The sequence below is a fragment of the Meles meles genome, chromosome 9 (genome assembly GCF_922984935.1).
Source record: "Meles meles chromosome 9, mMelMel3.1 paternal haplotype, whole genome shotgun sequence".
Classification (NCBI taxonomy): Eukaryota; Metazoa; Chordata; class Mammalia; order Carnivora; family Mustelidae; genus Meles; species Meles meles.
The window spans coordinates 39,239,604-39,262,514 of NC_060074.1; the positions used below are offsets into that span (position 1 = coordinate 39,239,604).

The 22,911-nt window shown below is 44.1% G+C and overlaps 2 protein-coding genes across 18 annotated transcripts in view; one reads left to right on the forward strand and one right to left on the reverse strand.

Moving 5' to 3' along the window:
- Window positions 1-12,207, forward strand: part of SP100 (SP100 nuclear antigen) — a 103,044-nt gene extending 90,837 nt beyond the window's left edge. For 13 of the 15 annotated variants that reach the window (XM_046018810.1, XM_046018813.1, XM_046018817.1 and 10 more), the window contains 7 exons: window positions 1,216-1,254; window positions 3,622-3,666; window positions 7,953-8,068; window positions 9,861-9,981; window positions 10,243-10,314; window positions 10,819-10,962; window positions 11,955-12,207. In XM_046018810.1, coding sequence (XP_045874766.1) covers window positions 1,216-1,254; window positions 3,622-3,666; window positions 7,953-8,068; window positions 9,861-9,981; window positions 10,243-10,314; window positions 10,819-10,962; window positions 11,955-12,080 — 663 coding nt within the window. In that variant the 3' untranslated portion in view covers window positions 12,081-12,207. The remainder of the gene's footprint in view (window positions 1-1,215; window positions 1,255-3,621; window positions 3,667-7,952; window positions 8,069-9,860; window positions 9,982-10,242; window positions 10,315-10,818; window positions 10,963-11,954) is intronic. The other 2 variants (XM_046018811.1, XM_046018814.1) reach the window with 2 other exon arrangements.
- A 6,290-nt stretch (window positions 12,208-18,497) lies between these two features.
- Window positions 18,498-22,911, reverse strand: part of LOC123950326 (nuclear body protein SP140-like protein) — a 29,618-nt gene continuing 25,204 nt past the window's right edge. For all 3 annotated transcript variants that reach the window (XM_046018095.1, XM_046018096.1, XM_046018093.1), the window contains 2 exons: window positions 21,569-21,646; window positions 18,498-19,253 (listed from right to left, as the gene is read on the reverse strand). In XM_046018095.1, the coding sequence (XP_045874051.1) occupies window positions 19,090-19,253; window positions 21,569-21,646 (242 nt within the window). In that variant the 3' untranslated portion in view covers window positions 18,498-19,089. The remainder of the gene's footprint in view (window positions 19,254-21,568; window positions 21,647-22,911) is intronic.

Sequence of the window (22,911 nt, forward strand, 5' to 3'; positions counted from 1 at the left end):
AAGGAGTCTGTACCCTTCCTTTAATCATGGAGGAATCACGGGGAGTTTTGGGACTGACTAACACAGGTGAAACACTGCTTTAGAAGTCTTAGTCTGATCAGAGAATGCAGGATGAGTTGGAGGGTGGAGTGCGGGCAGCCATGAAGACCTCACCTGACCTTCACCGCCTCTGGGCCTGAGCCACCCCTTCTCAACCTTCAAGGTCCAACTCAAACAGCACACTCTCACTACACTGGTTTCCTGAGGCTGCTCTAACAACCCTTTACAACCTGGGTGGCTTAAAACCATACAAATCCATTCGCTTAACAGGTCAGGAGGCTGGAAGTGTGAAATCGGTTTCACTGCGCTCCAGTCAAAGTGTTGTCAGGGCTGGTTCTTTCTGGAGCCTTCCAGGGAGAATTTGTTCCTTGCCTTTTTCAGCTTCTGGAAGTTGTCTGTGTTCCTTGGCTTGAGACCCTTCCTGGCATCACTGCAACATCGTGTTCTATCATTACATCTCCTACTCCTCACCCTAACCCTCCTGTCTCCCTGGCAACAGGATGCTGGTCATTACATTGGCCCTGCACAGATATACAGAATGATCTCCCCATTGCAGGATCCTTAATTTAATTACATCCATAAAGTCCTTTTTACCACTGAAGTTAACATATTCAGAGGTCTGGGGTTTAGGATCTGACCAACTTTGGGGGCCATTATTCAGCCTACTGTACTCACCCATCTCTGGATCCCAAAACACTCTGTCAAAGCATGGTTTACTCTTCATCGTCCGCACCCATTCTGTAAGGCTCATCCTACTTGTCTCCCCAAAGGCCTAGACACCTTTGTGTGCCCAGGGTCACTGATGGGGCCTATCCCCTGTCTGTCCCTCCCCAGATCTGTGGCTGTGGAGTAGTTGTAGCATGTGAGGTATAGACACACAATCTAGACGGGTCCTGGAGGATGGAAAGGAGGCAGTGGGTGCAGAAGACATGATGAGGAAAAGCCTGGCGAGGCTAGGAGGAAAGCAAGAGAGGATGCAATTTTTAAAGCTTACCTTAAAGCCAAGTCTGGGTAAGAAAGAACAGTGTGTTACAGGTTTGGAGAGGGATATTATTTTCCATGAAAACACCTTGAATTTGGGTTGATAGTGGGACCTATCTGGAGGGCAGGTGGAATGCCAAGCTCTCAGAGTAGAAACAAGGACCCATTATAGCATTAATCTCATTTCTCTTTCAGAAAAAATATCTACCAGAGCCACCAAGAAGAAGAGGAAAAGTAATTATCACATGACTTTCTGCCAGTGTCTTGCCCTCTGTGGATAATAGCTGTGTGTCACTTGGCGAAGCTAACAACCCAGATCGTGTCCTCTCCCTTTCTTATGTATCTTTCCTCTGCTTCACATGCACACATGCATTTCCACAGTGAGTCCTTCTCCAAGGGATCCTTCTTTAAGGGAACGTACACTCCCTTTATGGAGATACCACCTTAGAGAATAGAGAGATTGGAAGGCTGATGTGCCAGGGGTGAGACACTGCTAACCCAGAAGATCTTCTGCTTTTTGGAGAGACTACGCCAGAGAGATAGTTTTAGAGCTGGGTGTCTGCATGAAAGCATCAGGCCTCACCAGAGAGGCTTTGTAAACCTCAGTTCCATCTATAGAGGTGAATTCTCTTTCCCTCAAAGTCGCATGTGGAGTTTATGGACTACTGGTTTCCATGGTGCATGGATTACAAGGAAGGAGGTAGGACAGTTGGTGTTTTCCGTGTCCTCTCCAAGAACAAGTGCAAGAAAGAATCTATGTGGTGCAAAAAAAAGGAGATGGAAGAGCTTCCATTTTCTTAACCTCCAACAGAGGTCCCCTTGGTCCATCTCTGCTGTACAAAAAGTCACAGTCTTCACAAAGTTGGTTTCTGGGGCTACCTGCTCCACTGACTTCATGCTAGCAACTCTGTCACAGGGCCTGCACCCACTGGGTTTTCTGGAGAAAGACACGTTATTTGCTCTTTCATTAAGAACAAACATTTCAGGACGCCTGGGTGGCTCAGTTGGTTAAGTGGCTGCCTTCAGCTCAGGTCATGATCCCAGGATTCTGGGATCGAATCCTGCATCGGGCTCCATTCTCAGCGGGGAGCCTGCTTCTCCCTCTGCCTCTGCCTGCCACTCTGCCTGCTTGCTCTCTCTCTCTCTCTCTCTCTGACAAATAAATAAATAAATAAATCTTAAAAAAAAAAAAAAGAGCAAACATCTCTACCCAGTGCTAGGGAGTCAAGGGTGACTCAGTCCGGGTTTGTCAATTGAGTTGGCCGTCTCCCATCCCTTTATCACAGATGCCATCTCCGTCTGAGCTTACAACTCTTAAGGTGTCACTACCTCCATTCTCAGAACACCTCTGCAGAGGGCCTTTTCCTTCCCCAGCCCCTAGGCTTCTGTCCCTTGCACCATCAAATGACAGGTGGTGCTATTGGCAGTTTCCCTGCTCTTAAGATTCCTGTTAAACCTGATGGTGGTAGCTGAGGTGTTCCAATAGAGTAAGACAGAAAAGTCCACGCTAATCTTTTTTTTTTTTTTTTTTTTTGGACAGAGAGATCACAAGTAGGCAGAGGAGGGGGAAATCAGGCTCCCTGCTGAGCAGAGAGCCCGTGCGGGGCTCGAGCCCAGGACCCTGAGGTCATGACCTGAGCCAAAGGCAGAGGCTTTAACCCAGTGAGCCACCCAGGCACCCCATCCATGCTAATCATTTACGGTTGCTAAGAAACCTCATCTCCTGAGTGACAGCTGTGTTCATTTGTTTGTGTCCTTCTGTATCCATTCAACAAACACCTGTGGCACAAACATTAAGCACTAAGCATATGCTTGGTCAGTGGCAGGGCACAGGAGGCCAAAGAGACAGACCCAAGGGACTGTTTCAACTTTGTTGTCTAATGTGGAACAATAACTGTTGGGGTGGGTTGGGGAGTTCTAGACCACTCTAGTGGTCTAGCAGTGGCACGGCTGCCTCCCAGGTCATTGCACTCTGGATCACACCGAGTGGCTTATCTGTGGCCTCACTGCCTTGGGCAGGAGGTAGAAGCTAGGCAGTCGTTCTTCCAAACTGAAGGAGGCCAAGTCATTCCACAGATATCTAAGGTCAATGCATCCTTTTGGGATTCAGGAGAAAGTGCAGAGGTGCTTAGCTTTAGGAAGAAGATGAACAGGACTGGGGACCTTAGATCCATTTTATTTTCAGGACTAGGCCCTGGGTGAGCTGCAGAAGACAGTAGCGTTCTTTGGGACACATGCACGGTGTCCAGGACTCTGGGTGCTGTGGTCATGGGGGGCCATGGATATTCAGTCCTCAGCTTGAGTCCCTCATTGCAGCTCCAACTCCAGCTGTGGAATCCAGGACCAGGTTCCCTGTGTGGCTTTACAAAGGCCTGCTTTGGGAAGAGGAGTCAGAGAATGGAGCTTGCATTGGGCCAAACTGTCAGTGACATAAAATTTCATGATTTTTTATTCTCCAGTTAGACATATAGACCCATAAACACGGATATAAAGCAAAGGGAGGGCTGTGGCATGAATCCTTTACATAAAGAAGTTCACTCAAATGCTTGGTTAATGAAAAATCATATTCAATATTGTCACTCAATCTTTCTCCCTTTTCAGCAGACAATACCAGAGCCTAGCAGGTGTGACTTTTTTGACCCTTATGTAAGTACTGACTCCCCCACCTGTGACCTCAGAATAACCCAGGCCTTGTCCCTCCATATACTACCTGTGTCATTGCTGCGTTTTCCTGAAGCGTGCTCACACTCAGTTGGAGTGTGTCCCTGTGTGTGACAAGCAGAGAACAAACATATCATCCACCCCAGGGAGATGATTTTGGAGTTGGTGTCTCTGCATGAAACTTCCTTTCCATTTGTTCAGGGAAAGTCCCCTGTTTCCTTATTTCCCCCTTGAAAGTGGGTATGGGAGGCAGAGCACTAGACCACTGGGGTCTCTAGAGCCAGGACTTTAAGTGGTAATAGCCAAGGCTGGCCTGCCCATGACAGATAAGGAGTGAATTTGGGAGAAGAGCAGTATTTTAAAGAAGGTAATAAGGAAGGAAAGGAAGATCACCAACAACCACTCTTAGATAGAGGCAGAGCTAAGATGGTTTGAAACATCCACCAGAAGGAACAGGCTGGGCCACGCTGGCAAGTCCAGGGGCAGACCCTGTCCCCAGGCCTGCAGAGAAATGTACATAGGACAAGTGGGTGATGCAGATAAATATCACAGGGTCCTTTATGGAGACCTGGAGCCCATCTCAAGGAAGCTGTCAGGAACCTGAACTGGCTAAGATGGAAATTATCAACATGTAGCAAATCGCAGACATTTTTACTCAAACTGCTTGGCTAGTGCTTGATTATATACAGACCCTTATGATCCAAAGACCCTGCTTACTACAGCTGCCTGCATTAAAGTCTGCCAACATCACAGAGGGCCCCTCCCTCTAAGCCAAATCACAATTCGGTTGCTTTTATTGCAACAAGATGGAAGTTTTGGGCCGAATCACCTTTTTGCACCACTCCAGGGGGGCTCTCACTGTAGAATTATGTGCAGCTATATTGATAAGGGATGCTTATGGAGAGGGGATTAGAAAAGGATTGCCATGCCCCCTGGTCCTCTAGCAAATGCATTGCCCAGCATGATCTAGATGCATCCACATGACTTCGATTCCTCTGCTGGAGGTGGGACCCTTGTATAGTGGAATAGTTCTCAATTCTGAGGTCTGCACAGCCTTTCTGATAACTGGAATGGACATGGAGGGTTATTCCCACAGCTCACAGCCAAGCCCTCTGTGAAGATGAAAAGGCAACTCTTCTTCTTCTTCTTCTTTTTAATTATGTTATGTTAGTCACCATAGAGTACATCATTAGTTTTTCGTGTTGGGTTCCATGATTCATTGTTTGTGTATAAACCTCAGTCCTCCATGCAATCCATGCCCTCCTTAATACCCATCACCACACTCATCCATCCCCCGACCCCCCTCCCTTCTAAAACCTTCAGTTTTTTTCCCAGAGTCTCTTAATAAGAATGTCCACACTCCTTTTCATAGCCTTTCTGTGACAGATTTTGTAGACAGATAATGACTCTACTCATAGCTCCCACACTTTGCCAGAAGAAATCCCACCAGACCTTGGGCTCCCAACCTTGGCTGCACATGGCAATCAACTGGAGGTCCCACCCACAGAGGTTCTGATGCTAGTGTTCTAAGGGTCAAGATCTTCCAAAGCTCCTCTGGTGGTTTTAATACACGGCCAAAGTTGTGGGCCATGGTGGGCCAGGGCTGTTCAGTCTGCAGTGTCCATCTGAATCTCCTGGGCTTCTGATTCATTGAGTGAGGGATGGCCCCTGAGAATTTATACTTCCAGCATAATTCAGTGGACGCTGCTTCTGCTGATCCAGAAACCACTACTTTAGAAGCCAGAGGTCTCCACTAATGACTGCACCTGAAAACCATCTAGGTTTTCATGTTTAAAACAAACTGCCAATATCCTCCCCACCCTGGTGACACAAACAATCAAAAATCACATGCAACTAATTGAATCTCTGAGGATGGGGCCTCAGGCTTCAGAATTTTTTAAGGCTCCCCAAATGATTCTATTGTACAGCAGGTTGAGAACCATTGCCAAGCAAAAGGACAAATTTCTTGCTAAAAAATACATGTTGAGTTTGTGGGCTTCGTAGATTATAGACCTTCCAAAACAAGATTAGCATGTTTATTAATTCTTTCTTAGGGCCTCCTTATAGTGCACTTCATAAGATAATGGTCCAGAAACCTCCACCCAGCAGTTGTCAGCATCCATGAGTGTCATCTGTTATGACAAAAAAGAAAAATATTTATATGGCACATGCCAGCCCCATGTGGGGTTGTATACAGGGATGTCCCTGACAGGATATTCCATACATTTTTCCCTTTCAAAGTGCATAGGCAAGATACAGACCCTAGAATTTCCTCTTATGTGTGATTTTTGTTTCTCTTCTTATATTGAATTTATAGATGGAAAGAATTTATAAATTGAGATATATCCCAATTCACATCAGCTCACTGGGTACAGGGATGATATTCTGATTGTTGTGATTTAGAACCTGAAAAACAGGCTGCTGTGCTTTGGCTAATGCGACAGTGTTGTAAGTAGGACATCTGCGTCCTCATGGTCATAGACCTCATAGAAGCATTGAGAAGGAGATGGGATTGGCAGGATGGGATTGGCAGGACTGGCAGGACTGGTGATGAATTGGATATCTGAAAAAAAGAAGCAGAGGCTTAGAAAAAAATCCAAGAGAGCATAATATCATGGAACAAACCATAAAGAGTGTTTCTAGAAGGAAGAGATGGAATGGTGCTCCCTGTCACCTCCTCCCTTCCTCATCACCACCAAGAGTCCCAACCACCCATAGCTGGGTTGGCCAGCAACCCCCCCCCCCAATCTGTGCATTGTTCTCTACCTAGATTGTCACAAGAGGATGTAAACCCTTCTTCCAATCCATGGTGTAGACAGGGTATTTTCATCTACGTGTAGAGCTGCCGCCCATTGGATGAAATGTTTCCCTACCACATGGTCTTCTTCAGTTGGCTCTCTTGCTGTTCAGGTGGTCCCAGGAGAAGAGCCACGTGCTCATCCTTCTGGGCATTTCTGCAGCACAGGCACACAACCTTCTTACATAGAAATTGTAGTATGTCGGGATTCACATGTTATTCACATAGATTATCACACACACACACACACACACCAGGAAAACAATGTGATTTCTTTACCTACCAATGGGCTCATTCCTTGACCAAGTCTTATTTTGGTCTATTAATTCCATTGTTGTTTTTTTTTAAAGACTTTATTTATTTATTTGACAGACTGAGATCACAAGTAGGCAGGGAGGCAGGCAGAGAGAGAGGGAGAAACAGGCTCCTTGCTGAGCAGGGAGCCCGATGCGGGGCTCGATCCCAGGGCACTGGGATCATGACCTGAGCCGAAGGCAGAGGCTTTAACCCACTGAGCCACCCAGGTGCCCCAATTCCATTGTTTTTAACACATGTTTGTTTCTCCACAATATTTAGATACAAACACTATCAAATGTTTAACTTCACTAAAGAAAATTAAATTTGGCTTAAGGTCCCACATATTGTGATTGGTGAAAAATCAAGCATTAACCAATTTTGTGGCTCCTTTACTATATATATAGTATAGTATAGTATAGGTCTTCCATGTGCTCAGAAAATGAGGGTATGTCCTAGGCCTTCAGTTGTGGTGGTCACTGTTACCACAATCCGTGGCCATTTAGGGATGGCATCTCCACACCTTACATGCCAAGCTAAATCATGGGACATCTTACCCCAGGTTCCCAGAGCCAAAGAGCTCTGTCCTCCCTGGCATCCACCTGGTAATCTGTATCTATGTCTTTCCAAACCAAAGGTATGTCACAGGCCCAGGGGTCCTCCAGGCACAGAACCCATAGTGCAGGAACTCCTCCCCAGGCCCTTCAAATCATGGGGAACTTATGGCCAAGAAAACAGGATGCAGTGATATGACAGAAGTGTAATTTCTTACATTAAATCCTCGGGAAATCCCTCTTCAGTGAGTCAATTAGATGATGCAATGTAGATAACTAGATAAGACACTGTATTATATTCCTGAGCCAAGTTTTGCCAGCAAAATAATAAATTTCTCAGATTATCTTTAATACATCTTCTTTTGTGGTTATTGCTAGTCTCTGTCAGAATCTTTGTCTTCATAAGAACTTTAATGGTCTAATAGCCACTTCCTCCCAAACTTCACTGCAGACCAGAATGTCTTCTTCCAAAATCTTCACTCAGTGTTATTCCTTAATATTTTGAAAAGAGAAATCTACAAGTGTCCCCCGGGCACAATCAAAGACCATGGATTCTAGAGTCTCAATGTATCAACCTTCTGGGATCTCACTGATTCCAATGATGTCTGCATTACCTCCCCTTCTAGCCGGGAAACTCAAATATATGTGAGGTGTGCCGTCGACCTGGAAAGCTGTTCTGCTGTGATACTTGTCCAAAGTCCTTTCATGAGACATGCCACATCCACCATATAGATGTTAACAGGTTAGTGAGCCCTGGCCCCTTCTCGCCCTCCCTTCCTGTGGCACAGCTCGTCCCACTCTGCGCGCTCAGCCTGCAGCGTTTGTCTCTGGTTGTATGTGTCCTGATGTAGAGGGAGCAAGTCTTACAGTATCAATATCCTTTGTATAACAGTGTTAGCAGCAATAGATTAATGGGAAGCAAAAACTCTGCAAGGGTCACCCCCACATCTCTCACTTGGTTCCCAGACCTAGGCACTTTGAGGGGGTGATGGTATCATACATAGGGTGCTGGTTTAAAGCATATAGCACCTGCTCTGGGAACATCAAAAAGCTGAAAAATTTGGGACTGTGATGAGCCTTCAGATAACCATAGATGCTATATTTCCTTTGCCTTAAAATGTATTTTTGGGGGACGCCTGGGTGGTTCAGTGGGTTAAGCCTCTGCCTTCAGCTCGGGTCATGATCTCAGGGTCCTGGGATCGAGCCCCACGTCGGGCTCTCTGCTCAGCGGGGAGCCTGCTTCCCCCCTCTCTCTCTGCCTGCCTCTCTGCCTGCTTGTGATCTCTGTCTGCCAAATAAATAAATAAAAATCTTTTTTTAAAATGTATTTTTTGGTCAGAGATAATGGTATGAGGGATAGCATGAAGGTTGATAAGGCATTCTGTAAGTGATAGTGTAGGCAGAATTGCTGTGACCAAGAAGGAAGGATGATTTCCATAGCCTGTACCTATGAAGACAGAACATTGCACCCCTGGTAATGGGAGAGTCTAGTGTAATCCAGCTGCTCCCAGGTAGTTCCCAGGAATGGTGTCATCCTAGGGATTCTGCATAAAGCTCTGCAGTTGGGCATGCTATAGAGGCAGAAGACAGGTCTTCTTTATTGCTGTGCCCAAGTATAGTCCCCATCCTCACACCACGGGTACTCGGGAATGGGCCCCTTGAGCAAGCACTGGAGTAGCCAAGGAGAGAGGAGGCAAATGACATATCTAGGAAGGATCACTGTAACCACTTGATTTTTTTTAAAGATTTTATTTATTTCACAGAGAGAGATAGTGAGAGAGGGAAAATAAGTGGGGGAGTGGGAGAGGGAGAAGCAGGCTTCCCACTGAGCAGGGAGCCCAATGCAGGTCTCATCCCAGAACCCTGGGATTATGACCTGAGCCAAAGGCAGGCGCTAATGACTGAGCCACCCAGGTGCCCCTGTATCCTCCTGATTATCTTGATCCTCTTGATTTTCAGCACAGGGAGCCTAGCAGAGAAGAATGGCAGAGGCATTGAATGTAGAGGCAAATGGCAGATGTTTGACACTACTCTGTTCATAGATTTCTTTCCAAGAAGTTTCTGCAGCACAGATTCTAGGCCTAGGTATGGCAGTGCCAGAGGAGAGGATGCCTATACTCAGTGCTTACTCAGCAAAGTTGAGAAACAAGAGCTGGTTTCCTTTTACTGTGGTCTGATGGCTCATTGAAGCTCAAGACTCCAGTGCTGAAGGTACCAATTTGCAATTCTCAATTTTAAATGGCAGGGCTCATATCTAAGCCCATAGTGGCTCAGATAAGAACTCTTAAGTTTTGAGATGAATGAAAGACCATCATCCACAATAGCAGCTCACTCGACAAACTGTCAGTCCTGCTACCACTATAAATGGGAGGGGTGTCTGCCAACTATGCCCAAATGGGGCTCTAGCACAGAGAGAAGTCAGATACAGTGTGGAAACCACCAGTCATTCCTGAACAGAGGACTTTAGCAGCTGTAGAAACAGTGGCTGAGTCACAGAAAATCTACCTTTGCTGACCTTATGCCCAACTTCTCAGGGACCCATGGAGTTGCATCTTCTGTATGATAAAGACTCTTCAACCAAGTTACCCACAAAGCCAACAATGTCACAAGACATCTGAGGTCTTACAGAGGTGGATGGTGCCTGAGGAACAGTTGGTGAGTTGAAATACAAACCTGAACTCTCCTCCTTTCTGTTGACTTGAGAGAAGCAGCACAGTCTTGCAGGGGCTGGAGGGATGTCCCCTGCTCTACTCTGATCACATGAACTAACACTAAAATGTGTATTCCAGAGAAAATTCCTATTCCATGTTTATTTCATAGGTCACAGGTTTGGGAACCATCCATTCTGTCTGAGCATATGTATACTTCATTCTCTCCAAGCTGCTTCTCACTTAAAATCTCCTCTCTCTTTTGCAGAAATGTGAATTTGTCCTCTTGAAGGTCTACTGCTGTTCAAAAAGCCCCTTTTTTGCCTCAAGACCACATTATGTAAGTAACAGCAACAAAGCCCGAAACCGGCATTGTCAAATTTGGGATATGGGTCCAGTGGGTCCACTCATCATTATTTCCATCTTATTGATGGACATCTGAGTCAGCTTACTCAGTCCTTGGCCACTTAAGCTGCTACCACAAAATACCATGGACAAGGCAGCTCAAACAGTAGATATTTATTTCTCCCAGCTTTGGAGGCTGGAAGCCTGAGATTGGGGTGCTTGTGTAATCCTGCAGACTGCTAACTTCATTTTGTGTCTTTACATGATGGAAAGAGAGGGAGAGAGCTCTGTGGGGTCATTTTTATAAGGGTACTAATCCCATTCATGAGGATCATCCTTACAGTCTAATCATCTCCCAAAGGCTCAGCCTCCTAATACCATCACACTATGGGTTAGGATCGCAGCATAGGAATTTGGGGAGGACACAAACACTTGGTCTGTAACAGGGGGTGGACTTGAACTGTGCTCACAGCCTGCCCTTCCGCACCTCTGTCAACAGAGTAACAATGCATCTCACGGCCCAATAAAACCCATGTGGTTAAACAAAATCAAGAAAAAGCTGAATAAGAAACTGTACCTTCGAGTGAAGGGGTTCGTGCAGGACATGTGTCTCATCTTTGAGAACCACAGGGCTTTTTACAAGGTGAGTGGTTCCCTCTACATCCCTCTTTCTTTCCATTAAGCCACTTTGCCTTTCATCCACTTGTATCAGGTAACTGTTACCCTTTCCCTCAACGTGTGGCAAACCGACATGCATGCGTGCAAATGCTGGAAGTATTCTAAAAGCCTCAGGGGCCAAGGTATGGAAATAGTAACAAATCAGGTCTCCTTGCAGACATTACCTTAGGGCTATCCTAACTCACCCAGACAATGGGCTCCCGCTGGATGCCTAGGCATAGAGTATGCGCATGCGCCATTTGCTGGTGCCGCTGTACACCTGCTCTCTGGAGTCCAGGATCTCAGCAATGCGTGGGCAGGGGCTTCCCCCTCACACCTGGACATCTCTCTTCCTATCTCCACTGGTTCCCAGTGCTGCAGTTCGGAGGCAGAGCATGGGAGGTTGCTTACAGGCAGAACCTACAGGGCCATAGTGCTGGGAGGGGCATCTCTGTAGCAGCGGGTCTTCCGACATCACTCCTCTGGACCAAGGGCATTTTAAAGGCAACTCATATTTCTGTTCTCTAAAGGAAGATACCAAATTGAATTTCTCAAATTTCAAAATCTTGGATTTCTTTACTTTCGAATTTCTTAACACTATATCCAAAAGTTAACAAGGATTATCTCAAGGGATGAGGGAGGAAGAGGGACGCCATGAATTTGCCTTCAACATTTCTGTACCATTGTAGTGCTGCAAGTCATAAGTGCTGTATTTGAAAATACAGCCACTGGTATTTTTTTAAAATTAACAATAAATTTCTGACGAAGAATTAAACTGTAATACAGTACTCTTTTTTGCATCTCTGTCTTCCAGATAAAGAGAAATGATCAAGCTATCTGGGAACATAATACTCCTAACTGTGTTAATTCTCACTAAACATTTGGGGTAGTCTAAAATGAAGCTCTGGATTATATGAAACATGGAGAGCTCAAGCTCAGTTGCTATAGCCATTCTCATTTTTGTCTTTGTTTTTTCAGGATAACCAGAAATTCATCAAGCTTGGACTTCAGCTTGAGGCCATATTTGTGAATAATTTTAGAAACATTTTTGCAATTCAGGAAACAAGAGAGAACAGTTTTCAGTTGGAGCCCACTCTTTCATAAAGTAGCCCACCCCTCACCCCCCAAGTTTTTTTTTTTTATGTTTACAGATCTTTATTTTTTTTATTGTGTTATGTCAATCACCATACAGTACATCATTGGGTTTTTTATTTTATTTTATTTCATTTTATTTTTTCAGTGTTCCAAGATTCATTGTTTATGCACCACACCCAGTGCTCCATGCAATACGGGTCCTCCTTAATACCCACCACCAGGCTCACCCATCCCCCCACACCCCTCTCCTCTAAAACCCTCCATTTGTTTCCTGGAGCCCATAGTCTCACATGGTTCATCTCCCACTCTGATCTCACATCCCCATCCCTTTGTTTTTCCCTTCATTCTCCTAATGTCCTCCATAGGCAGTAACGTCTCTGACAAGGGCCACAGCCACTTCTTTCAAGATACATCGCCAAAGGCAAGGGGAACAAAAGCAAAAATGAACTTTTGGGGCTTCATCAAGATAAAAGGCTTCTGCACAACAAAGGAAACAGTTAACAAAACCAAGAGGCAACACAGAGAATGGGAGAAGATATTTGCAAATGACACTACAGACAAAGGACTGATATGCAAGATCTATAAAGAACTTCTCAAACCCCCCAAACAGTCTTCAGCAGCTACATGATAAGGGGCTGTGGTTCCTCCCACTGACAGTTCTGCCTGTTGCTGGGCAGACAGCTTTTTCAAACTTTTTTTTTGTTGCCATTTTTGTTCATTTATTTTTTTAAATAAAATAAAAAATTATCCTGTCAAGTTCTCTTATTGAATAATTTGGAATGAAATTTACAATAGAAAATATCGGGCCTTCCTATAAGGCATGGTATCGTGTGCTTCCATTTATATGACTTTTTTATTAGGTCCTTAAGGTTTTCTCTTCTTTTCCTGTCTCCACACAGAACTTACTCGTTACTTTCCAGCCACATGCAGTAAGCATGGCTGAATGACTGAGACACTGACCAATGGACTACGATCAGACGTGGCATACGTCATTTGCAAGTTGATTCGCAGAAGGGCAGTGAGAATTCTCACTGTGTAACCTCTCCTTGCCACGTTGATTACAGAGGTCTTATTTTGAGATGACAGAGCCTAGAGATTGACCCTGCCTGGTTCACATATTCACTACTACACCAGGAGGGCTCCCAGATCCACTGTGGCTTTGAGTAAGCAAGAAGAAGACTTTGGTGTCTAAGCCATTTAAACTTGAGGGTTGTGTATTGCCCATAAGCATAGCCCACCAAGAACTGGCTAATGTATATTGAAAACAAGAGAGAAACACTTGTAGGAGTGGGTTTTAAGGATGTAGGACCAGGAAAGGTAGAATATAAGACTAGAGAATGGAGATTCCATTGATATGAAAGCCATCCACTCTGATCAGGGCATAAGGCAATGGCAAGGGCATCTGGGCCTGGTCCTGTCTGTGACTGAACTGGCTCCTTGAAGCTTGGACAAAAGGATGGCCTTTAGCAAAGAAGGTGGAGATGCCCCAAAAGCCTTGGCATAGTACCAAAGAAGGAAACAGAAGGCTCAGAGAAGTAGGAATGTTTGCATGGGTATATCACATGAAGACATGCTGTATATACATGGATATATGCCTGAGACATGACTTGTAATCCAGATGAGCCCAGCGGGCATTCCCTTTATAAAACCAGTAAGAAGAACATTCTGTAGAAGTGCCAACAGCTTTGAGGACCCACTTTTGCCTATCCTCTGTAAACCATAGTGGACACTGATCCACACCCAATCTCCCCCATACCCCTCCTCCTAGTCATGGCCTGGAAGACCACAGAGATCATGCCTGCAAGTAAGAAACAACTTCTCTTGGGGCATCTGGGTGGCTCAGTCAGTTAAATGTCTGACTCTTGATCTCAGCTCAGGTCTTCATCTCAGGGTCTCAGGGCTGTGAGTTCAAGCCCCAAGTTAGGCTTTCCTACTGCTTGTGGTGCCTACTTAAAAAAAAAAAGAAAGGAAGGAAGGAAGAAGAAGAACGAGGTAGAGGAGGAGGAGGAGAAGGAGGAGGAAAAGGAGGAGAAGGAGGAAAAGAAGAAAGAGAAGGAGGAGGAAGAGGAGGAAAAAGAAACTTCTCTTTTGGCAATTATGAATGTTCAGTTTCTATATCATATAATAGGAAGCCTCTTTAATAAAAAAGATGAATCTGGATTCTTTGGAATTTATTACCTACTTTTGAATGATCCAGCAAACAACTAGATTTCATGTTTTATAGAAATGTTGTTAAAGATTCATTTGCACACTAAGAATTCTCATTTGCACATATTTCTCTTCTATGTCCAGAGTAAAAATAGTTCCAATATCCATGGTGTCTATAAAGCATGAGAGGAAAACAGTAATTTGTACATTGAAAAGTGGTAAATCTTGACATTTCACAGTCAGGATTAAGACATTTTGATTATCATTTCTTTCTACCTTTCTAAAGAAAAAAAAGAGCTATGGGATTGATTTCTAGAAATCAAGGATGGTAATTCTAGCTGTTCTTTGAATTCACTATTTAGCATTATGGAAAGAGAAGGAGGGGAAAACCTTAAACATGTGTGCTTTGGTTTCATCACGTATAAAACAGGGCTATCAACATCTGTTTTGCCTTACACCTCATGATTGTGGTGAAGTTAAAATAAGATTCTTCTTGAAAAGTCTTTTGATAAACCACTACTTACTCAGTGGCATTGAAAAAGTAGAAATTAGCTCAGTCTGAGATAAAAATCTGCCCTGTCATTCATGAGACTGGAATAACAGGTACAGAGAAGGCCAGCTGCAAGTTTAATGCAAAACATTCTCCTAAGAGCTTGCTGCAGCTGTGAAATGTCTTAACCTTTCTTTGAATGACTAGAGCTTCCTCACTCACTGAGGAAATTTGTTGTCAACTTTGTGGATTGACAAACTATCAGAAACTTGCTGTTGAAATGGTATCAGCAAGGATAAAGCATCTCACCCTTGCTTAGAGGGTCTAACTTATTTTGGTAAAGAGATGGAATCTTGATATCTAATCCAGGGGCACAGCTTCCAGTATGGGATTTCTAAAGACAATATTCCACATTTTCATAACTTTGTGGTTTTCCAGCAATAGGAACGACCCTGGGTTCACTTCACAATCCAGGCCTGATCTTCATGCAACTCTGGGTTGGTTTGAACCTATCAAATCACTGCATCCTATAAATTATACTTCAACTCCACCCTTTCAAAAACTGTATAATAACTCTTTCTCTGCCTCCATTTGCTGCAATGTCCATGGTTCTCTAGTGTATGGTCCTCTCCCAGATTGTTAATGAGTCAATAAATCTGTTGGAATACAGGCTTGTTTTGTCCCTGGGAATCTTAAACTGATTGAATCAGGACAACTTGCTGGAAGATGTCCATCAAAATCTAAAACTTGACTTTGCCAGTGTTTGTCTGACTCCTTCTTTCTTTCTTTTTTTTTCTTTTCAAGGGTAATTAGGCAGTAAGACTTCTGAGCTTTTCAAGATTTTTGACCAAATGATAACAATATTATTGTTTTTTTTTTTAAGATTTTATTTATTTATTTGACAGAGAGAGATCACAAGTAGGCAGAGAGGCAAGCAGAGAGAGTGAGAGGGAAGCAGGCTCCCCGCCGAGCAGAGAGCCCGATGCGGGACTCGATCCCAGGACCCTGAGATCATGACCCAAGCCGAAGGCAGTGGCCTAAACCACTGAGCCACCCAGGCGCCCCTGATAACAATATTATTATCCAGGAGAAGAGTACTTAGCATTCTGTGCTCCATAAAAGATAAAGAGGTGGAAGAGAATGGGTGGGAAACACCACATAAATTCAAGACTTCAGTATTAGATAGGCATGAAGAGCTAATCAAAAAGCACTCATTTTATGAACATATTTCTACAACATCAAAAATGAGCACATCTATTCAATCAACAGTGCTCATACTATTAAATATGAATTTATAATGATTACTTATGTCTTCACACACATAATAGGAAAAGAAAATGCAGAGAATGGGATTTTAATATCACTGATTCATTTTCATGTGCTTAGTGCTCAGAGTAAAATGCATCAGGTAAAAGTAGCTCTGAATTCAGACTCCTAAAATCCTCAAACCCAAGACTTGCACACCATATCTGACACAACTTTTGGTGGTGAGCCAGAAGCTTCCTGTTTCCCTTTTCCAATATTTGTTTTCAAATAGTTGTCCCTGGTGTTCTCTGAATAAATAAATGAATTTCCTTGTTAATTGCAGCATGTGTGGTCCACCAACATAGAATTCAAGGAATAGAGGTTTATAAAGTTGGCCAGAAAAGGCATGCTGGCTGAAACAAGTTTCTTAAATTAGAGCCCAAATTGGTTAATAAGGCAATAAGCCCACAATCTTTGGCACTATCTTTTCTACCAAACAAGTAATGTGCATCTCTACTGGACAAAAATCTATAAGTTAACACGCAAGCTTATAAAGTCAGGCCCTAATTAGTAGTAAATAACAAATTGCGATATGTATCCTTTTGCTTTATTGCTTTGTTGCCAAGTGTGAATAATTTTTGTTCATTGCCTGATATGCCTTAATCTGCCACTCAGGGAGAATATTACAACACATGTGATTAACAACTTACAACTTATAGAGGCTTGGGCAATGAATAGGCTGGTAAGATTAGAGGGAGGTAAATTGCAGAACTAATACATTGTTAGAACTTTCTAGACTGGTAGAGAAGTTAACTGCAAAGGTGGTATTCCTTTACTCTTCTATAAAAAGCTAACAAGTTGTATATCTAATTTAGCAATCTTAGTTGGACATTCATTTTTCCCAGCTATATGATTCTCTGTTCCTTAATGCTCCAGAGTCCCTTCAAATCCTACTGATAATTCCAGGTGGTGACCTGGAGGCTCCTGGTCTCCTCTGCAGCCCTCCCTTCCACACACTGCTGCTTTCTCTACAGAGCAATCAGATGTGGCGAGTGTGTGGCCAAGAAGCCAACAGAGAAGGAAATTCCTTAAGAAAACTACCAAAGACCAGGGAAAATCATGAAACTCCAAGCACTCCAGTCTGTTCTTTGAATTCAACACATTCACCTTGGTTAACACTGTTTTTAGTTGCCAGGAGCTGAGAAAATTGGGCATTTGGGCAGTTTTGCTCTATCTTGCTCTGGCTTTCCTAACACCTTTCTTTTCTACTTGCTATACTTCCAACTAATCCCTACACACTTCCTCTACCTCTATTGCTTGCCCAGGGCAACATTAGAAGATGGATCCTAGAATGACTGTAGATCAGAGCCCTGTCTTCTCCTCCCCACTTGCCCAAGTCTCACTCAACCCCCTCACCAACCTAAAACCTGTTGGAATTTTTTCCATGAATAGTAAGTAGACTTCTAGGGCTCAAGACATTACACGTTGGTTAAAAACAGATGATGGAAATTCCCTAAAAGATAATTTAGCTTTATTACTTACAAAAAATATAGCAAACAATAAAAATGGATCTTTTGTTGGAAAAAAATGTGAATTTTGATGTTAAGTTATCTTATTTGCTATTACACCTAGGGCATATTTCTGAATTTGTTTTGTTCATAAAATCCAAGGAAGACAAACAGTAAGTGCTTGATAAAAGTTATAAATCCTGTAACAAATAACACTAGCAGATGCATCTGATTAGTTTTTCTCCCCTTTCTTCCTTCTGAAGGAAACACATCTGCTGAACTGAGATCTAAGCACCCAAGACAATGGTCCTGGCTCTGCCTTTAATTCTCCATATGATTTGGGGAAAGATTCTTAAACAGTTACATGCTAGAATTTTCTCATCTACAAAACAAGGACAAAAATAATAGTTATTCTGTCTACTCCTTCCTGATGTTTTAGAATTCTGAGACATTATTTCCCAAATTATTTTTGGAAAAGCTTGCATATAAGCTAATGGCATGATAGAGAACACCTGTCAAAAAGACTTCTTTGGGCTTTTTGTGTCTTCCCAAGTTTCCAGTAACAATATATGCATCAAGGCAATAAAAAATTATCTACCTTTGTTTGTGATCAGATGACACAGATGACAGAAGTTGGTTAAGGCAGAAATCAATACTTACACTGAAGACATCAGTATGGTTAGGTATGTGGGCTTCTTTCTGACACCAAACATGTGGTGTCTTTTCCAACAATAAATAGGTCATTCCAACACCAATCAATTCTCCAGCTCTTCAGTATCAACTGGGTGTTGAAAAATTCAATTCAGTTCTGACACTAACTGCCCAGAGTTAGCACAGACCACACAGGGCAAGGGCTTAGTCCCATATGACTGACCCCACTTCAGGCACCAGCTACAAATGGTTTCTCCAAGTTACCCATGTTTCTGCCCAGCCAATTATAAATTTGAGGGCTCCCATGATGCCCACCTAGGTCCAATAATTTGCTAGGATGACTCACAGAACTCAGGAAAGTACTCTGCTTATGATACAGTTTTATTATAAAGAATACAACTCAAGAACAGCCAAATGGAAGAAATGTATCATTGAGGTATGGGGGTGGGGCATGCCAGGGTTTCCACACCCTCTCTAGTATGCAACCCTCCCAGCACATCAACATATTTACCAAGTTAGGGGTTCCTGACCCCATTGTTCAGGGGTTTTTACCAAGGTTTTTATGATATAAGCATGACTGGTTAAATCATAGGTCACTGGTGATTGAACTTAATCTCCCACTTCTCTTTTCTCCCAAGAGGTCGATGGGTAGAACTGAAAGTTCTAACCCTCTAATTGTCATGGAATCACTCTTACCACTGGGGAAATTCCAAGGGTTTGAGGAGTTCTGTGCCAGCAACTAGGGATAAAGTCTAAATACCTATTTTTTATTCTACCACAATAGGCATGATCACATGAAAGGAATAATAAACAAACAGAAATATTCTAGTTTATTTCTACTCTAACATTTATATCTGAACACACATATTCAGTGACCCTCCCATGTTTCCCAAAACGGCACAAGAGGTAAATACAGGAAATGTGTTGGGAGTGTTGACAGGACCATTGGCTGTAGAGCAACTGAAAGTAGGGCACATCAGAAAGCAGGAGCTCTGAATGCAGATGCCTCAGGGTCTATAGCCGGAAGCTGGTCGTCCTCACCCTCCTCCTCATCCTCACCCTCCTCCTCCGGCCCTCGGCATCCTGCAGAGCTCAGAGCTTCTGGAGGCCCTTCATCCTCACTGGATTCACCGCTGAAACCTGCTCAGAGAAACAAAACCCCTTAGGCCTCAATTTGGGGCCAAGGAACCAGCAGGAAACCCCATCTTTTTTTTTTTTTTTTAAGATTTTACTTATTTATTTGACAGAGAGACCACCAGTAGGCAGAGAGGCAGGTGGGGGGTGGGAGGGGGAAGCAGACACCCCGCTAAGCAGAGAGCCGCGCGTGGGACTTGATTCCAGCACCCTGGGATCATGACTTGAGCCAAAGGCAGAGGCTTTAACCCACTGAGCCACCCAGGCGCCCCCAGGAAACCCCATCTTAAGGGGACATCAGGAAAGACATGCCTGATGGGATCAGTTCTAGGCAGAAATGTCCCTGCTCCAGATGGTGCCATATTCTCATAGGCCCCAGGGTCCTGCAGGTTAATGGTGTTCCAGGCATGCTCACTGGACGCGGTGCTTCCCATTTGCTGACCACTCCCTCTCTTCTTCCCCTTGCAGCTGTCTCTCTCTCCCCCTATTTCTCTGCCTCTGCTTCTCTTTCTGGTTTCATACGTCCTCCTTCTCCTCTCAGCTTAGCACATTCTTTTCAGCACTCTCCGTCTCTGCCTCTTCTGACCTGATGCATCTTTTGTACCTTCATCTCCTCTTTCCATCTTGCTCTACCCATCTCTTTAATGCCCCCTTTTCAGTACTTTTCCACTTCACTCCTAGCTCTCCTCTGTTAGGCAAGAGTTCCTTCACTGAGCACCAGGGTCTCCCTCTCCTGCATCCAACCTGTCCTCCCTGCGCTGCCTCCTGACACCTTCGCTGGGACACACAGTGTCATCACATCAGACTTCCTTGGCCAGCCTTACTAATTATTTCAGGTGATTGGACATATTCTGTCCCTGCTGGCTGGCCTTCTTGGTTAATTTTGAGGTGACAAGATACAGTTGTCTTCTGTATATCCACCAGACCCCCAGCACAAGATTGTACTAGATGTTCGTATCTGACGAGCTCTGCCCCTGAAATACATAATGATCCAGAAAGAACCCTCACCTGTCTCCATCATCGACCTCCTGTTCCCCTCTCTCCCGACTCCACCTGAGAGGGTTGGCCCCCCACCATGTTGCCTCTCGCCTGCTCCCCTCCTGCTTGGCTCTGTGTCAGGACCTCTGTGTCCTTCTCTTCCCATCTCTCCAGGGTTTTCCTTTTTACCCCGAAATCTACCTTTTTGTTGTTGCTATTTTCTCTTAACCTTCTATTCTCATTCACTCGCTGGAAATTATCTTGGCTGAATTTTGTGTTTATTCTTGTGTCCTTTTCAAGGGTGGCTTACTACATGTTTACATAAACACAATTCTTAGGACTGTTTCTGTAGAACCTTCCATACAAATACATCAGTAATGTAATGTTTGCCAACACATACGTCCAGGATTCAAGGTTCTGAAAACTCACTATTGGTGGGGACGACCCCCTGCGGCAGAAGCTTCTGTGTGTTGACTCCCCTTGATGCTAAATATCCCACCATGTCTCCTCTCTCCTACACTGACCTCTAGCAAAATTCCATTCACTCCCACTGAACACTGTCTTCACGGTTTCATTTTGCCCCTCCCCCACTTTCTCTTCTACCAGTATTTGCTTTGTCCCTTATGTTTCTCTCTCCATATGATCTTTGTCACTATCCCTGGTGTAAATTGTCTTTCTTCTGTCTCTGTTTCTCTCAGGCTTACCTGGACCCTCTGCCTGCCTCTAGGCTTCCAGTCCTTTTCTTGTGTGTTGCCTTCATCTCAAAGGTTGCATCCTTTATCACTCCAGGTCTCTCATTGGGCTTTGACCCATCCGCAGGGCCCCTTCCCCAACTCTACCTCTAGGGTCTTCTCAGGGATCCCACTTACTGGCCAATCTGACCATCATGCGTATTATTTCCATGTTCCTGTGACAACTTCTGGAGAGTAGGATAAAACTATCTCCCTGTCAAACCTCCACCAAATGGGAGAATTTTCAATCTCATGTCCATTTAGGTAAAACCATGCTTTCCCTATAACTCCCACTGGATGGTCCAGTCCATCTACCTGTCTATCGTCGTCCTCCACTAAAGACTTCTGCTCCTCTTTCTCTCTTGCCTCCAGGACAGGGCTAGGGTGTGACAGGCAAGAGGCGTAAGGAACTTAATTTAAGGAGGCACCTATCTTTGGGTTCTCTTTAAATTTCATCCCCTAGGCCCTGCTGGTCTCAACCTGCATGCATGCCTCCCCCACACCTTGGAGAGGAGCTAGAGGCAGAGTTCAAGTCTATGGACTCTCCTCCTTCCACATAATGAGCTACCCAGGGAACTGGTCATTTAAAACATGGGATTCAGTCATAGTTACCTTGCCCATCAGTCAGTATGATGCACACCGTCTCTGACTTCTTCTCTTTCATTCTTAAACCTGTGAATTCATCCAGTGCTAAAGAGAGAGCAAAGGAAAGGAAAGGCCAGAGCCAGTGACCAGGGAACAAACTGAGGAGTAGTTTGTAGACACTGAGCTCTGAGGTTGGAGACGAAGGTGAGATGCTTCTTGGGCAGAAATACTCCTCCTGCTCCAAGACTCCACCCAAAATGCAACAAACCCTTCTCTGCCTCTTTCCATCATATTAGACTTCATTCCTTTCTCTCTCCTGCCATTTTCCACTAGGATCCAACTTCCAGGCACTCCTGCTTCTAACCTAGGAAAATATTTCTGCATCCTGGATTCCTTTGCCTTCCATGACCTTGTGTTTCCATCTCTCCTCCCTCCAGCCACTCTCCTGCCTCCACCTTCTTGCCCAGCTCTCTTCTTCTACATCTTCCCATCTTCCACGTCAGGCTCCATTCCTGTTCTTTTCAACTATTGATTTCCTCCACTCAACATATAGAAATGAAAAGATACACCTTTTAGTTATACCAGTGGCTCCTCGCAGTGGGAGAAGGGGAATGGGGAATGAAATGGGGTTACCTTTTGAGGCGATTGATATACTTTGAAAGTAGATGGGGGATAGTTGCACAACGTTGTGAATATCACTAAATATCACTAAACAGTTTGAAGTGGTTAATTTTATTTTACATGAATTTTACCTCAATTAAGACACACACGCATGGTTACTCATCTGACCCCAGGCCAACCACACACACATGCCATCTCCAGACTTCAGTCTCCTTATCTGCAAAATGGGCTCATAAGCAATGCTAACCTCCAATGGCAGCTTGAGCACTAAACCTACAACTGCCCCCTCAAATGTTCAGCCAATGAGATGTTAATAATACAGCTATTTCTAGTGTGTCTTCTAACCCTTTCTTCCTTGTCTTTCAGTTCCCTTCCTCTCTCACTCAAAGTACCCAATCCTTCCTTCCATCTTTCTACCACTTCCTCTTTTCTGTCTCCTTGTGACTGGTTTTCTCCTTGAATATCTAGGCTCTTGAAAACATTGAAATCAGTCCCTTCTGCCATCATCAAAAGTTCCCTTTTTGATGTTGACCCTGGGCCTGGAGTTCTTAGCCTTTAAGAGCTTCACACTGAAGGTCACCTCTGGAAACTCAAAATTCACATTTAGATTCTTACTCCACCTTCCAAGGTTATTGGGCAGAAATTCTGTCGTTGCCACCTTTTGTCTTGGATTCAAGTAGAGTCATGTCATTTTGGAATTGATACAAAGTCACATACGTCCATCTGCCCCACGTCCTTCTGGATTCCCT